This window comes from Trichoplusia ni, assembly GCF_003590095.1.
Source record: "Trichoplusia ni isolate ovarian cell line Hi5 chromosome 23 unlocalized genomic scaffold, tn1 tig00003919_group22, whole genome shotgun sequence".
In the NCBI taxonomy this organism is placed as follows: Eukaryota; Metazoa; Arthropoda; class Insecta; order Lepidoptera; family Noctuidae; genus Trichoplusia; species Trichoplusia ni.
The window spans coordinates 1-18,272 of record NW_020799883.1 but is presented as its reverse complement, the minus strand read 5'-3'; the positions used below and the strand labels follow the sequence as shown (position 1 = coordinate 18,272).

Sequence of the window (18,272 nt, the reverse complement as noted above, 5' to 3'; positions counted from 1 at the left end):
CCCAAATAAAAATGAAATAGTATAGTCAAAAAGTTAAAATTATATGGATTCATTATATTACAAAGTTGTCCTGACTGCCACAGTCGCTGGATCGACAATTATTACATAACTAAATATCATACCATTTTTTTTGAAGAAACAAAAACTAATTTACTTCCCCATGATTATGAAACTAGTAGATACTATAATATATAAGCTACTACCAGTACATCTTATAAAACGAATAACATTATTCTAAATATCAATGTGATCTCTCGTTATTATGGTTTACGATTACAATTTGGGAATGCATGATACTACTTGACAAAATACAATAATTATTAAGTACCGATGATTAAAAAAACTCCCTACATATACAGATAGCGTAACAATGTCCGAAATATGATTAGTTTCGTCAACTATAAAGTACAAAGATGAAAATACATTACCGGCCGGTTACACATGTGCACACTGGCAGCGACTCCCTAACGAGAATATACAATACAAGTTTTAGATAATAAAAATAATTGAACTAGAAGAGGGCGAGTCGCGACTCGCGGAGACAAATAACTACAATATAATTGGCGGCGAATAACACCTAAAAATAAATAAAAAGAAAATAGTTTTCCGACGAATACTGATTTCCTTGTCGCGGGCGGTGGGTATGGCAGCTCAGTTCACCATGAGCGTGTGCGACTCCATGGGCGCGGCCGAGTCGTACAGCGTGTCCGTGTCCTGCGTGGGCTCGCCCTGCAGCTGGCACTGGTTGGACAGCGTACCCGCGCCGCAGTCGCAGAAGAATCTGACGGACCACACACAACGAGCGTTAGGTATCGACATACGACAACTGCGAGATATTCTATTCGAAGTAAAATCAAATATGGCCCGTCACCTACCTGTCATGGCGAATAAATTCTACGTCGTGTCCGGAATGGCACGTTTTGATGCAATTGACACAAATTGCGTTGCGGTCGGTCGTGTTACACGTCTGGCACCTAGAATCACAAAATAAAGAATTTTAAAAAGAAAATTTGAAAAAATATTATATGAGAAAAAGATAATATACAATATACATTATACTGTATCGCCGTACACCTATTTACTCTAAGATATAATAACAACCTTCCCTAATGTTGGCAAAGGCTGATTATCACCATACTTGCTCACCATGATCAAAATATTTGTAATCCTGGTGCTTTCACAAAGTACATATAACTTTAAAAAAGTCATATTGGTACTTGCCTGCATGGGGTTCGAACCTGCAAACTCGATCATGCAAATCCGTTCACAGAACCGCGACGCCACAACGGCATCCCATACTCGAATACAGATCCATAAAAGTCTGTTTTTTTTTATTCGCGTCTTAATCAGCGTACTTAAAACCATTTTTATCTTTAAAAAGGCAAGACCACATGCCATCTATTATTTATATGACAAGTCGATTAGGAACTTCTAGAAACTGTTATGATAACCTACCTGTAAAAGTCGTGCATGGGAAAGGAAGTGTAAGATGAGATTTTGTATAGGCACTGTCCGCCGCCCACGGCCTTCTCGACCGCGTCCTGGTTGCTGAAGATCTTGTTACCTCGTACCAGCGGCGACACTCCCGACGCGAGACATAGACCTGGAGCAAAGCAAATTGGTTATTTTTATTCAGTTGCAAATATAGCTAAGTAATAAAAGTTTTGTTGCTCCAAAATGTGCATTTTTTACTAAAGAGTTAAGATTTTTTGCTTGCTTATGATTGAATTAGTTAGCTGTCAAAAAAGGCAATTGCGTCAGAAAAACACAAAATAGCATGTATGCAATTCTAATAAAATTCCAATTAACTCACCTCCAAATCTATTATTAAAAATCTGGTTATGTTCCAATGTGGCAGTGGCATTGTTAGTGATCTCGACGCCGGCGGCGAGACCGTCGAAGATGCGGTTACGTCGCAGCACCGGGTGGCTCTGCGTCGATATTAACACGCCCGCTTGCGCGTTACGAAATATATCGTTCTCCTCGAGAACGCCCTGGACAGAATAGAAAAAGTAAATGAATTATATGAATAATTTACATGAATTATCGTACAAATAAAGAAGAGAGAACGAATACATACGACAATACAAGCGAAAGAAGTAAATTGGGCTGTTTATAAGTAGTTGTCAATAATGAACAATCTTTTATTGTTAAAATACATTTAAATATGAAACTACATTTTGGTGACTGAATAAATCGAAATCGCAGCAACGCGCCATTCATTACGCTCAATTTAAAAAGTTACAATCATGCATTAATTTTCCATTAACATTCGAATAGTATAACAGAATTTCAGAAAAAGAAACAAGAATGAAAGTCACAATGAACAAAGCAGCTCTTAATAACAACACGAACAAGAACATTACAACACTCACCTTCCCCCATTAAAAATACAAATACCCCCGTCGCGCCCATCGAATATTTTATTCCGCTTGAGCGTAGGGTTGGAGTCAGTCTTTATCCACACTCCGGCCATGGCGTTATCGAAGATCTCGTTCTGTTCTAGAAGGCCGAGCCCCCCGTTGTACACTAGAACACCGCCGTTCTGGCCGCCCCATATCTTGTTGCCTCGGATCACGGGGTTGCTACCCGTCCGTATCTGAACGCCCGAGTACAAATGGTTGAAAATGTCGTTGTCTTCTAATTTTCCATGGCCGTTGTCGTAGAAGTATACTCCGACCTATGGGACATTAAATATTGGTATTTATTATTTAACAATCCTTAGTAACCGCCCAGCTAAAAACGGTGTTACATGTATCATAACCAGATTTGGTTCACAGATTTTCTGATTCTAGGTCATTTTGATCAATTAATAAAGTAAATAAACTCTTGATATCATCTATACTACAATAACTCGCAAGTTCCACAAGACATACCTGTTTCCCCGAATGTATACGGTTGCGCCTCAGGACGGGCGTTGAACCCGTCGTGATCCAGACACCGGCTAGCGTATTCGCGTACACTTCATTTTCTTCTATAAGCCCTTGGCCCTTTTCATGTACGTAGATGCCGCCATGTTGCCCATGGTGGATTTTGTTGTGCCTAACTATTGGGTCACTGTTTGTACGTATCTGTAATGGAGAGGTCATATTTAATAAGTGACATAGTACTAGTTGTGATGCTTAGTACCTTGGAGGTCTGTTGAGTTGGTTGTAATGGCGTGTCAGGTACATGGTGATCCAAGATTGCACTTCAATGGTACTACTGATATAGAAGACACCAACAAGAGTTTAGTTTAATAGTGTAATTAATAATAAAGGGAAAAAGTCGTCAACAAATGTAATACATCTTCATTTACAATAACAAAGCCAAATAATAGAGGTAAGAGGTTGGTAATAGATTAAAAATAATATGAATAATTTGGTGAGATAGGTTAATAAAATTAGCAAGTGATGTAATTTACTCCAAAAATCAATAAAATGAACAAGTCTTTAGCTCTGAATAGGATTTAGTAGGATGTTATTTACGATGAAAAAAATCAACAACAAACAAGGATTATGATGGCTTACCTGTATACCAGCTAAAGCGTTTCCATAAATATTATTGTGCTCAATCAAACCGCGTCCTTCCCCAAATATATACACTCCGCCTTGATGGCCATTGTATATTTCATTGCGCCTAATCGTAGGGTTACTATTGGACGTGATCCAGACTCCAGCAAAATTGTTAGAGTGTATTTTGTTATCTATAAACTGGCCTAGGCCTGACTCGTGGACGTATATGCCGCCTGTCTGACCGTGGTGGATCTCGCAGTGGACTACGGTGGGATTTGCGCCGGCTTTCACTTCGAAACCAGCAATTCTGTTGTTGTGGATGTCGTTTGCTTCGAAATAGCCCTGCAAATATTTTATGACTAGTATTAGTCTCTTAATACATAATAATAAAAAAGATTATAAGTATGCTATATTGTAAATGTATGATACGATGTATGTATAATGCATATTATAATTTTTTAATAAAATTTTATAATTAAAAATCGTACTATACATAAATTATCCCAAAACGTAAAAAAAGTACTAGTATAAACAATGTGATAATCAACAAAGACTATTACCACCTGAACACGAAAGTGTGGTGGTGTGACAGTCACACCAAATAATATCTATATATCTATACTAATATATAAAGCTGAAGAGTTTGTTTGTTTGTTTGTTTGAACGCGCTAATCTCAGGAACTACTGGTCCAAATTGAAAAATTCTTTTTGTGTTGAATAGACCATTCATCGAGGAAGGCTTTAGGCTATAAACCATCACGCTCATAATAGAAGCAAAGATATAATGGAAAGTGTGAAAAAAACCGGGCAGGTATACCTAAATCATAACTTATATCTTCTACCCACGGGGACGAAGTCGCGAGCAACAGCTAGTTTGGTTATTTAACTACTCCTAATGACTTTCACCCCACATATTATGGTATGGTGAACGTAATTAGGAGGTATGGAAAACAAAGAAGAAGGCTTTGCAAGGAGATCAAGAGGTCACACACAAAATAGTTGTTTCAGACTTACCAAGCCATTTTCAAAGGTGAATATACCGACATCCCTGCCGTGGTGTATGTGGTTCCTGCGCATGATGGGGTTGGCGAAGTTCTTGACCCAGATGCCGGCGAGCGCGTTCCGTGAGATCTCGTTGTCCTGGTAGGCGCCCTGCGCGTAGTCCGTCACGTACAGCCCCACGTTCTCGCAGTCGCTGATGTCGCAGTGCTTGATCACAGGGTTCGCGCCCGCGCCGCTCACACACACCGCCGCGCCCACTAGCCCGATTTAATATGACATTTAGATTTATGGTTTAAGTATCATGTATCACTTTTTTATTATGTAGACATTAAAGGACATAGAATAAAAATATCTTGGCTGTGCAAAACATATGTTTCAAATTAGCTACAGAGGCTAGCTATAAATATTATATTAGCTACAGGATAGAAATATAAATAATTTGACAAAATCATGGAGTTTGGTTATATTCATTTTTGAAGGTAACAGAGCGAAACAATTATACACTCAAAAACAAAGGATTGGGGTATAGTTTTTACACAAAATTATGTCAATCACGAATCCTATAAGTAAAGGGTGTGAAACATAATTTGCCAAGAACCTCGATAAGGATAGTATGTTTTTTATAGTTGACGTGACTATCAATAAGGTAGGCTTATAACTTACATTGTATTCAAAACAACATATGCAAGTGGTATAGAGTTATGTTCATTATGATAACTTTAAAATAGACACTATTTTCTATTCTGATAGAGATTTTAACCATCTTATTTGGCTACAAAAAAGGCACTTGATGTCCTCATATTCCACATTCTAGCCAAGCTTGTATTATGAGTACTAGACAGCTGAGAGACATACTTGTATTTTTTTAAATACATACATTTACAAAACAAATTACATCCAGACACAGAACAAATGGTCATGCTCATCACACAAACATTTGTCCTGCGTGGGAATCGAACTCACGACCTCCGGTGTGGCAGTCAGGGTCACTAACCACTAGACCGACCGGCCAGACAATAGATATTGTAACTTACCGACACTAGCACTTCGTATGATGCAGTGGTCTACGGTGGGCGAGCAGTTGTCGGATACCTCGAGGCAGTAGTGCTTGTGGTGTTGCATAGTGCTGGTCGCGTCGGGAGAGAACTTGAGCGTCATGTGACCTGCGTACGCGCGGTTCGCGCCTTCCGCAAACGTTAACGTCGACTCCGCCTCACGCTCCAATACAACTGACTCTGCTACATTGCCAGCAGCACAACCTGTAGATGTTATTGTAAATAAGTGTTTGTAGGTTTAGAGTGTATTATATGGGTTGCTTACCATGATATGAGATCATGACGGTGTGAGCGGCTGTGTGTTGTTGATGGCTTTTGACCATGTCATTCGTCCAAATCATGTTTTGGATTGATTTTTGGCTTATGTGTGGAGTTAGTAAGTAAATGCTATGCTGTAGTTGCGTTATATTTAACATGCATTATATTAACGAGATTTAGAAATATATACATTGACTTAACTAAAAACTGACTACAAACATATAGATTAAAACAGCCAAGGGAGGGATTGCCAATTATTTTAAGCTGTCAAGGTTAACAGCAATGTCATATCAGGACTCTGAATATAGTTTCTGTTTTTCTTTAATGAATACTAAGCAAAGCTCTGAGAATCATGCATAAAAAGTCAGGCTAGAAGAATGTGATCTCAGTGTTATGTAATGTTTGAGTGTTATGTAGTGTGTCCCAGACCTATGAGCTGCACGTCGGTGTCGATGGCGAGGCACTCCTCCTGGTAGAGGCCGGCGTGCACGAACAGCAGCGCGGGCGCGTGCGGCGGCGCGCGGCGGCAGGCGCAGGCGGGCGCGCCGCACGCGCAGGCCCCCCCCGCCGCCGCCGCCGCCGCGCCCGCGCCCGCCGTGCCGCGCTCCTCCACGTACTCCAGGGCCGCCTGACCAGAGCGCGCATTATCAGTACGAACTTATCAACGTTTCCGATATCTTGACCATCAAAGTAGATCAAATCTAAACATGAAAACGATGCACAAATAGCCGCGGCTCAAACTACAAACCAATGGCACTTACTTTAGCTAACTTCCCGTTTACAAGTGAGCATGGGACAAATATTAGCCCAGTCAATTATTATTTTTAATGTATGGCAAAGACCCAGTACTTAGCTGGGTGAAATGTCAACAAGATATTCAACTCACCCTGATTGTGTTAAAGTGCTTGATGCGTGAATCCTTCTTAGGACGGTAATTGGGCCGCACGTGAATGCCGTAGTATAGCTGCCTAAAGCTTTCTTTCCAAGGATTGTCCGCGTCGCACTCGTCCGGAGCAACAAACTCAAACTGACATGGTGCAGGGTGCATCAGTGGCATATCATATTCAAACACTGATTGATATAAACTTTTCCTGCAGAAAATAAATAGAAATGTTCATTAATTTTCTGTGCACAACATAAACTACATAACTAATTAATTGCCTAAACATAATTTTACAGTGTTAAAATGACTAGCAACATTGTTGCTAGAGTATTTTATTTGTTATACATAGATATATTCCTCAGAGGCTCAGAGAACATGAAGTGATATACATCTGTAATTTGCAGTATATTGAATTACTTAATACAACTTTTATATTTAAAATGATATTAGTGATTTTACCATAATTCAGTATCATTTGCAATAGTGTTAAATCTCTTGCAGACTTGCGCGACGCGACAGAGATCCCGTTCCGTGAGGTGTGAGAGGATACACAGCAACACTTCATCAGGCAGCTCGTACTGCAGGTACTGTGATACATTGCACACATCCACTCCTTGAGACAGTGACCTGTGTGAGGACAATTTTAGTTTAAGAGTAAACAAATCAATTTTAAAGATATAAGAACAAATTTATGATATAATATCATGGCAAATTATTGCAATGCCCTCTAGCAAGAAGTTTGTAATTATGTTTTAAAATAATTACTGAGAAATACTAAGTATTACAAAACATACTTATGAGTTACAAATACATCAGTTTTAATATGCTTATTCCTGACTTAATAATAGGTTTCATGTCAGTAGTAAGAACTTGAAAGGACAATGTATACTGCGAAAGATTAAGTTGGCTTACAAGCAGTAGAGTATACTAACGTTCTGGGCCTCTTTCTGGCAGGTAGAGAGCAGGTGCCAGAAGGCCCAGGTTCGTGGTAGGCTGGCGGCGACTTGCGGCGCAGGTCGTAGGGGCTGTGGTGGCCGGGCGTGGAGGCGGGCGCGGCCGCGGGCACGGGCGGGGCGCCGCCGCCGCCGCTGCCGCTCGCGCCCGCGCACGCCGCCGTCGCCGCCATCGCGCTGCCCGTCACGTTGTTGGGGCACGGCACTGACTCACATGGCTCGCCTGCAACATCAATAACACACATTACTATTAACTATTGCACTTGTATTACACATATTGCATTCAAAATCAATGACTCAGTCTCTTAACTGACTTTTTGGTAAGAAAGAATAAAAGATTTTACAATCGATTTGTTGGTAAAACAGTGTAACTAACAAACCATTACCAAGTTTTTATTAAATATCACTGATGAAATATTAAAATAAAAAAATATTTAAACTGTATTCTATATAAAACAAATTATTAAACTAAAGTGTTGATAAACCTGGTTACACATATTACATTAAAAGAAGAATCTGTTTACAAACAAAACACTTATCAGCCCATGTTTTTATGGTATTGATAAATAAATTTAAAATAACATAACCTTTTTATTTGTAAACAATAGTGAGATAATTACCTAATTAGTGATAAATATTTCTTTGGAATGTAAAATATGGTACTTTAAAACAGGTTTTTAGTGTTAAACAAGTATTACCGGTATCATGTTACTGCTTAGCCTACACACATGCAATGCTATGTGAAAATAACTTTTATTGTGATATATTAATGAGTAATCAACATTCAATAGTAGTAACTGGCAAATATCTTTTAATAGTTCATCAAAGATAGTAATTTTCTCTAATAATATGTATAAGTATTTTGATAGCATCCTCTTTAGCGTGACATACTAGTGTTAATATTTATACATCCTCCTTTTCAACTCTTAACATATTTTCAAAATAGCAAATGCATTTTACTTTTCTAAATAAAATGAAGATCAATGATGCCTGTGTTACTTTTGAGACATGAACTAAAAAGTAGTTTAAGTAGTTTTGATGAGTTGCCAAATGTTTTGACCTGATTGAGATATATAATATAGGTATGTGTAAAGTGTGCAATTACCTTCTTAAAACTAGAAATGTGTAGTTATTATATTCATTATTGTGAATATATTATCATGAGTCATGTCTGAATGAATGGTTTCACATTTTTGTAGAAACAAACAACCTATTACAATGAATTTTGTATGTTGACTAATGTTATTATTTAAAACTTACTGAAAACTATTGTTTTTAAAGTGCGTATTATATTTGATTATCATACATTTAGATTTTGATGCTCATTAAATAAAATATTGAAGTTTATTTGTGGTTTATGATAAAAGAGAAAGTCTTAATGATTATATCTTATGAACATCAATAATGAATAGGCAGTGGCAATAAATACTCACATACCCATATTGTTAACACAATGTATAAATCAAAAACATTACGAAAACCTAATATTGACCATTGAATCTTACAAATTAAATTGTTTTGAATTAAAATAGTCCACTTAATTTTCACAACCAACTTCACACATGTAATAATTATGTGTTATTTGTTAACAGAACTGGTATGTATTGACAAAAGGTTATTATGCAAAAATACCAATACAGAATTCAACTTCCTTAAGTTTGTCCTTCATAATCAGCTATAATATATTAACTTTTTATTATACCCAATAATTTATTCATAACTTTTTGATGACAAATGAAGGACGCTTCTTATGAGAACAAAGGTGTAATATGTGGGTATTTTGAAGAAAAGAATTATGTTTTTATATCATGGTTTAGACATCTGAATTTATTATTATTAAACAAATGGCAGTAATCAAGTGGCAGAGCATAGTAAATGTGCTTATTTCAGTAAAATTATTTGTCATATATATGGGTACAGATAATTAGAATATCAAAAGCAAAAACACAAAATAAACGCCTACAAACCACCTATATTGCAAAGTAGTAAAAGTAAATAACATTACAGTACATGTATGAAAGTACTCAAGTCACAGTTATTCATATTATTCCATATTATAATGTTTAAAGCTAAAAAACAAACAAGTAATTTCAAAAATACAGCAATGTATTTGAACTGAAATGAAAAAAGTTTCGTAACTTCATACAAATATACATCTGCTTTTCGGCTGTGTATCAGAACAGCTGTTTCGTCATTCCGTGTAAAATAAGTTTTTATCTAGCAAATCAATACCCATATTGCGCAAAGTGTCACTGAAATGTGTTAGCCGAAATCATAATTAAACTTTGAATGTAATGAAATAAGAATTTACATGTCAATCATGTTTGAGGGACAATGATCGACTTATTCAAAATTCAATACCAAAGCTCCAACATTTTCACATAAAACGGACATGTCAAAACGATATTACAGCTGCATAAATTAGACTTTATTGCACTAATTAACAACCAGCGAAATGATTTATGTGTGAAGCCGAGTTACATGATCAAGGAAATATGAATAACGAAGCATTTCTAAAGATCGGGGCGACTTCGGCCGACCCGGATTACTTACTCGATTGTGTCCTAGAAGGTAGTGGTATTCTATGTCCACCTTTTCTCCGCGATCTACGCACGTAAGAACGCGAAGAGGAAAACGAGGCACTAGGCATTATTTCTTTTAACACTTATTTTCACTAGAATTCAGCCCTAAACAAAGGAGACACCCGCACCAACACCGTCGGCCATTTTCTGTTTAGATTAGATTGGGCAGACAAAACGGGAAACGGAGAATATACCACATTCGTTATTGCTAGATGTAAGTTCTATCTTTTTATAAATATCACACTAATCACTGACACTAAAATTATGATATTAAACTGATAATATTCATTATCTGAATAAATTATGTTGAAAATCCACACTACTACCCTCAAGCGACGGGCGACTCTCAGCAAAATATGGCGGATTTAGAAATATGGCGACGGCGCTCGCAGCGCCACCTACAAAATAACATGAAATGTGTTTTTTTCTTATTAATGCGTTCAAATTAATAACGTTTAATTTTTTTATGATGACAACTTGATTTCATATACTTATAATGCATACGGTTACAATATAGACATTTAGCTCAGAAGCCTGCAAAACACTTTTTGCACGATGATAGAAGTACAAAAGTACTTCGCTGCTCGTAAATTACTGTGGGGTAAAGTGATTGATTGTTATTTTTTTTGCAAACAATCACATATTACAAAGTTAGCATTTAAATTAATAAATTATAAGTGGGCATTAAAATGTTCTTACTGAATGTGGAAATGAATAAAGCAAATAATATAAAAAAATAACTTTAAGCTGGAAACACCGTCTGCCTGACACAACCAAACATGAAAAAAAAGAATGTCAGAAATATAATGTCTTGGAAGCTGAAGCTGTTTTGAATTCCTATTTTTCAATATTTTATTTATGTAATTTGTGCTAATATTGTGCTTGTGCTTTTTCTATTTAAGATGTCTTTCACAGAGTTGTTTGACGTAAATCAATGTAGTTTATCCATTTTGGCATGTATTTTTCTAACATTTTCATATGTTGCTAGTTTATATGTGTGGAGGTCTACGTTGAGCAGGTAAATTACAATAATTTATTTTACGTTTAAAGTTAAACAAATCATATCCATATTAATCTGTACTTTATTTTCAGAGATCATCCGTCTACTATTAAGAGAAGGTTTTTCAGTGTGTCTGTTATGATGTTATTGGCACCATTTTTCGTACAATGTTTTTTCACTGGGGAAACCTTGAGTAAAGGAAATTTGTATGAACAGTTGGGACTGCGTTGGTCTGGGGTTGTTCCAGCTATTTTTGCGCCTCTGTTTTTGACTGCTATTCTATTTTTGGGACCATTGACTATGCAATTTCTGTCTGGAATATGGAAACTGTATGCAGGTGATATATATTTTAATGTTATATGAATATTCATAATTCAATTACTGACAAAACAATAGACAATTACTTTAATTTATTTTACTTTTTATGTATAATATAAACTATTTGTATTAGTGTACTGCTATATAAATTATACCACAAACAACACAATTTAATGAGGATTTCTTTTCTTCACATAGAACCCATATACTGGTTATCCAGTTGGCAAGATTTGGTGTGGGTGCGGAACCATTTCATGGCCCCGTTGAGTGAGGAGTGGGTGTTCAGAGCTTGTATGATACCTCTTCTGTTGCAATGCTTAGAACCCATGACTGCAGTATTTGTAGGACCATTACTTTTTGGTGTTGGTGAGTATTGTCATGAGATAAAACTACTGACTATAGGGTGTTACATAATTAATGCCAATTTTCTTTACAAACTGCTATCATCATTAATAGACTGAGCTAATTCTCCAAATTGCTAGAAACTTACATTAAGCAGTTAGTGTGATTACTATAATAATAGTAATCATTACTTAGCTAAATAATAAAATGTATGTAGCAGTTGCTGATACATAAAAAAAATGATTTAAAAATAAATCTGTTGTTATCCGTATCTGTTATCAGTTTGACCTAAATTCAATATCTTAAGCCTTTCACAATGTAACAAAAAATCTCTGCACAGATGTTGATATTTTTAAGTGTTTCATATCTAGCTACAGGGTGTTTCAAAGATGTGCTTTTTAAATTGAATAGAACTCTAACAACCTTACATGGTGTATGTTTTTTTTTCATTAGAAATATGCTTAATTATTTTATTAATTTTTCAGCTCATTTCCATCACATGTTTGAACAGATGAAAGCTGGGTTTGAATTCAAAACAGCTTTAATGATATCAAGTAAGTTCTTTTAATAGATATTTTAGATTATAAAACAATTTTGGCAACCATTCAGTATTCATAGCCAATTAATAAGATACTATTATTACTTGTATGCATTAATATTGGGACTGATATTGCATCAGCAAAATGCATGTATCTTGATAAATGTAGAAGGCTATTCTATATATTTTTTAAATTACTACCATAGAGTATGCTACACTAAGAAGGTTTTTATTAAATTTTATTAAGTCCTACAGTAGAATGACAACCCAGTTGATAATTAATTGATGTGAATTCTTATTAGAATAGTATAAAAATAACTTTATTTTTTCAGCATTCCAGTTTACATACACTACTTTATTTGGAGCTTATTCAGCATATTTATTTGTAAGGACAGGTGAGTAAGATTTTAATTAATTGAGACAAAAAATATGTTCATAAACAATACACTATCCTTCTATAAATATTAAATACTTTGGCATAATTAGCAAATTATTTTAGGTCATCTTAATAAATCATCGCCACTATTATGATCAATCAGTCGATACAAATCGAAAAAAGATCAATTATCACTATTACGCCTTTGATTTTATTTTTAATGAAAGGTACTTTTTCCCAAACCTGGTATCGGTTTTTCGGTAAAGTTTTTTGTTATTTCCACATTGTATATTGTAGATGTGAATAAATCTCTTTCCCAGGACACTTCGTCGCTCCGCTAGTTGCTCACATGTTCTGCAATCACATGGGCTTCCCGAACTTCGCTGAAATAACTGAGTTCGCGCCCCTCCAACGGGTATTAATTGTATTTAACTTCTTACTAGGATTCGGACTCTGGTGTCTTCTGCTCACTCCACTAACTAATCCTGATATATACGATAACAGATTACATTGGGAACCTGAATCGCTCGTTAAAATACCAATAGTAAACAGCTTGGAGATCTGCTACATAAATAAATACTATAACACATACAAAATAAGGTCTACAATGGCCCAATTGTGTATGTTGTTCGTATTAGTGGCTGATTCTATAATTAAACGCCTAAAAGACTTAACCCACAGTGTAATTTATGAGAGTTGGATTTCGCTTTTCACAAATTGCATTTCATTATACAAGTTTTTTGTGTAGTTTGAGAGTAGTTTTGACATTAATTAATGACCCATCATTAACAGTTCACGGCTAGTTTGTAGGTTCACTTTGACAGTAGTTACTTTATTCCATGTAGTCACCAAATATATCTCATTAATTTAATGAATAAATACTTTTATGCTATGACTGTGCTTCTAAAGGTAAGTTACACCAAGTTGCTCATATAGAAATGTGGATTTCATTCATTTGCCCTAGTGGTGTATTTATCTGTAGAACAGTATTACCAGTGTAAAATATTATTGTTATTAAATAGTAACACTGCAGTATTGCTCATCACTATACATAAGTTTACCTCAGAATTCTAATCAAAGGGTCTACTTCCTCTTAAAGTAAGACTGTTGCCATTGTAGAAGTGAGATGGCGCAATATATAGCGTATAGTGGTGTCTTTCTTCCACGGTACCAACATTTTAATTTTTTGAGGTCTGGGTAGACCCTCAGTAGACTTATAAAAAATAGTTAGATATCCTAATTCTACTAATCTTATGACGGAGATAATAATGAATGATAATTATAATTGTAATGCTTTACTGTTATGCGTTTGTGTCTACACTTGCTTTGAATTGTCAAAAGTTTATGATCAAAAGGTCTTTGTTCGTGTGTATACCTTATATTTGTCGTGGTAAGCTTAAGTATTAAAGCGATATTTCTTATAATCTGTATTGAAGCCAAATCACTATTTATTTTAAGCTGCTTATTCCACTAAAAAGCGTCTAAATCATTTGAAAAAACCTTGTTAATTTCATAATGTTTTACAGTATTGCAACGTGTAACAAGTACAAGCACAATATTAATTTAAATTTAAAGCAGATGTAGACACTACACTAGTGTGATTTAATCTTTAAAGTGTTTTTGAAATACTTATTTGGTACTCCCAATTGTCGCAGTCAACTTTCCATCGGTTCGCGGCTGTATTACATATTTTGCAGAATAATAGTAAACCGGGATCATTGAATTGCAATACCGGAAGACAAATTGGCAATTTGATAAATGCAAAATCTTATAAAGTCTTCGCTGCCTGGCCGCATTCAACAGGCTGCAGGTACCTTATAGCTAGATTTTTGAAATTTAACAAAATAAAAATCAATGTTGAGCACCGATTTGGACGGTCATAAATGTGATGGTCTACTGATTTTTTTGCTATTTTGTTTTTCCTTAGCCTATTTAGCCGAAACCCTCAGTTTCGCTAGTCCGACTCGCTCTTGACATGTTAAACTGTCTTAAAATTTTACTATGACAGATATGTAATAACGCCGCCGTTGGACTGTGTAGTGTCTTATTTCTATTGTAATTAGTTAAATAATATATGGTAATCTGATGTGATTTGATCGAAATTTTTATGCAATGTTTGTCTGTTTTAAGCGTTAATTTTGATATTTTAAATTGTTTCACCACTTCTGCCTGGTCCTACCACCACTATTTTGTAGTTTCAAAATTACATTAAACTTGAAATCTCTCGAAATTTCTTTTATCGATTAAAATATTGCGGAAGTGGTGAAATAAAAGTTTTCTTTTTTGTGCCATATGTTTCATGTTACTGTAAATACGTAAAAATAATAATTTAGACAGGGTTTGCACGCATGGGTACATTGCAACATATTGCCTCACTAGTCAATTGATGTATTGTTTTTATTTTTAATACTAATTATAATGATTTGTGATGTGAGTATGTTTGTGAAACAACGATATTACTTGTCATGGAATAAAATACATGATGATTATGATTTTGTTATTATTTTTAAATATCTTCCTGGAAAGTATTTCTTTTCACTTTTGAAGGATCATGTGCCATTAAGCGTGCCGTCGATCGACGTCTGTTTCTCCATCAACCACAAATTAGATTGTATGCACAGTTCCTAGAGACTGAAGACTGCACGGGTGGGTAGCCGAGTGATTGCCACGTCAAATCCAGTGCGCCACTTGTCGTGGTTCGATCCCCGTTTAGGACAAGCGTTTTCGTGCTTCACGGATAACAAGTCTTTAGCAAATGACTTGAATTGTGAAGAACGCGACACTGGAAATTAATTATGACTTCATAATTAATTATGCTTTTAAAGCGATAGACCCTGGCGTCTGCTATTGGAAAAAGGATTGTCGATCAAATAATAACCAAGCGTTATATGTAAATAATTTTATTTACTTCATATATACATAATTTTGTAATATCTAGGAACAACTCTAATTTCAATCTATTTTACAATATAAATAGCATACACTCGATTAAAGACGCACAAATATAAAATTTAATAGGCAAATATACATTTTCACTTAAAAAGTTATATCTTTTCTCCTTATCCTGAAAATTTTAGGATTTGACAGTATCTAAGTAATATTATTCCTTATTACACGTGACACGGCATTTATTTAAAAAAGTAAACAGTTCAATAAAAAAAAAAGCAAAATGTATATTTGCCTGTACAGTACATAATTAACACTCCGTAATTAAATGCATTTGATATAAATATTTTACATACACCAAGTGTTAAACTAACGAGAAACGATTGCATAAAATTCATCACATATCTAATTTAATTTTCCCAGTAACATATACACGTTTTAACATAAAATCATTATACTTAAATATACAAAACATTATTTTTCAAAAATAAAGAATTCAAGAGAATATTGAATTTGATCGTTATTGAGCTTCTGAATCAAATCAGTCTTACACGCCTTCTAACACTCGACATTCATATAGAAAAAGGACATGTAATAAAACCTTAATATAAATATGTATCGCTGACATTCGAGACTTAAGGTTTCATTTCTCACTGTTTCATAGCAGTAATTGCACTAGGTACTTTTAGTACCGTCTAAAATTTGGAGCAAAGTACTTGACATCATGTCGTGAAAAAGACAGTTTTAAATAAACTTCCAAGACATTTAGGGCTTTTCTTCGGTTATTTTTGCGAATTGTATGCGGTAGCCCGGTAGGTACCTAGTGCATTGACTGCGAGCACTATACCATTTCTATAAACCCTGTAATATTAGAGTTATTTAAAGTTAAAGCAGTCAACTCACGAACTAAAACAAGTGTTTCATTATATATTCCTAGTGAACAGTGCCGGTGTTACGAGTTTTAGTGATAGAGGAAGCGAGATGCCGCTAGCCCAGTGTGCGTTTCGTCTCGCTTCCCCAAAGACAAAAAACCTGCTATAATAGGTTACAGTAAGCGTTTATGTGTTGAAACAACAGTCGTAGTGTATTTCCCAGTCTCTCGCAGTTACAGTGCTGCCATCTATAATCCCTATCATTTCTAATCACATCAACTATATTAATTCCATAGCAAAATCCATCATAAAATTTATTTGCGATGATAATTATGAGAAAAATGTATAGGCGGACGCTTGAAGTATAAAATTGCAGTAATTTATTCTAATGTAATAACAAGTTACATAATTTCCTATATAGACACAAATACGTCATATATTCTGAGTGTACGATTAAGGCATAAATTGGCAATAATTTATTAGCTTCAAAGAACATTAGCAAATATTAAGACGTACTCAACCATGGTGAAAGTTTTATTTTCAATGAGTTACATAAATACATTTATTTTGTATGAACCAATACAGACAAACCTCATATATCATTAATCTAAGGCAATTTAAAATCTATTCAAGCTTAACGTTTTTAAGTGTTGCCATAAAACACTAATGTTCTTTGAAATTATAATACTAGTTGATTACTTTTGCTCTAAACTGGTCAAATATTACTTTGATATAATGCAATCATTTATAATAATAATTACAACTATCTATCACCGCTTTAAATATAACATTGAAAGCATTTTCAAATACTAGACGCGTGAATGGAGGTGTCTTATGTCAGAAAGATGTATAATTTTTCATGCATTATCTGTTTATATTACACACATGTGCTTGCACAACAGACTTTACTACCAACTTTCAATTGTAAGTTTTTGTTGTATTAAAGAATTGTAAGATAACAGTTGATAGAATGCATAATATTTGGATGTAGTTGTGCACAAATCATCAACAATACGAATAAGTAACCTTTATCACTATTCATAGAAGCCTTTTGTTTCTTATATGTAAAAGGAAACCTGCGTTTCACTTCACTGTTAGATAGTTCATTGCACTGTTATAGGGTAAATTCCCTTACATAGTCTAGTCCCAATAGTCTAAAATTGTGGTAAATTATACATCTTCTGAAATCAAACACGTCGACCATACGTGTATTCAAGAACGACACTATTCTAATGTTGTCTGTCTCACACCTCTTGACAAAGAAGAAGACAGCATGAGACCATTTAGTCAGTGCCGTTCGTATAAAGCGCGCCCTACACTCGCTCGCGATGCTTGCTGTGAATTCACGCCGCGATTCCCCGCAACGAACGGGAACGGTGCGAAGCGTGCGCGCGAATCCATACACACACGCGTTTCGCGGCTTTTCGCGCCGCGAGTGTAGAGCGCGCTTATGGTAGTGGTCGTATCACGCGTTGACGACCAACGAGTAGAACCAGCGCAGGGCTGGGCAGAGCGGGGTTCATGGCGCCTGCAGCGGGCGGTTGGGGGAGTGCGGCAGCGGGGCGCCGGCGCCGCGTCCAGGTCGCACGCCGACAGCAGCCGGACCAGCTCGTCCGGGGACGGGCCGCCGTCGGGGACGGGGGACTCCTCGACTTCTACCGCTGTGGGACACAAAGGTGCTTGTAAGGCAGATAATATAAAAGTAAGTTGATC

General features: G+C 35.7%; 2 protein-coding genes across 2 annotated transcripts; one reads left to right on the top strand and one right to left on the bottom strand.

Annotated features, from left to right (window-relative positions):
- Positions 1-488: 488 nt before the first annotated feature.
- LOC113506743 (F-box only protein 11-like) lies at positions 489-10,602 on the bottom strand. The gene is given in 14 exon segments (XM_026889576.1): positions 489-781; positions 876-974; positions 1,456-1,603; positions 1,814-1,994; positions 2,372-2,680; positions 2,877-3,071; positions 3,510-3,836; positions 4,509-4,753; positions 5,531-5,755; positions 6,239-6,437; positions 6,696-6,900; positions 7,152-7,319; positions 7,625-7,868; positions 10,199-10,602. Coding segments are annotated over 14 exon segments (2,772 nt in total). The 5' UTR covers positions 10,296-10,602; the 3' UTR covers positions 489-651.
- Positions 10,603-10,999: 397 nt separating this feature from the next.
- On the top strand, positions 11,000-15,290 carry LOC113506742 (CAAX prenyl protease 2-like). The gene is made up of 6 exons (XM_026889575.1): positions 11,000-11,245; positions 11,320-11,564; positions 11,744-11,911; positions 12,373-12,441; positions 12,758-12,820; positions 13,122-15,290. The coding sequence occupies exons 1-6, from the start codon at positions 11,130-11,132 to the stop codon at positions 13,547-13,549; spliced, it is 1,089 nt and encodes a 362-aa protein (XP_026745376.1). The 5' UTR covers positions 11,000-11,129; the 3' UTR covers positions 13,550-15,290.
- The last annotated feature ends 2,982 nt before the right edge of the window (positions 15,291-18,272 follow it).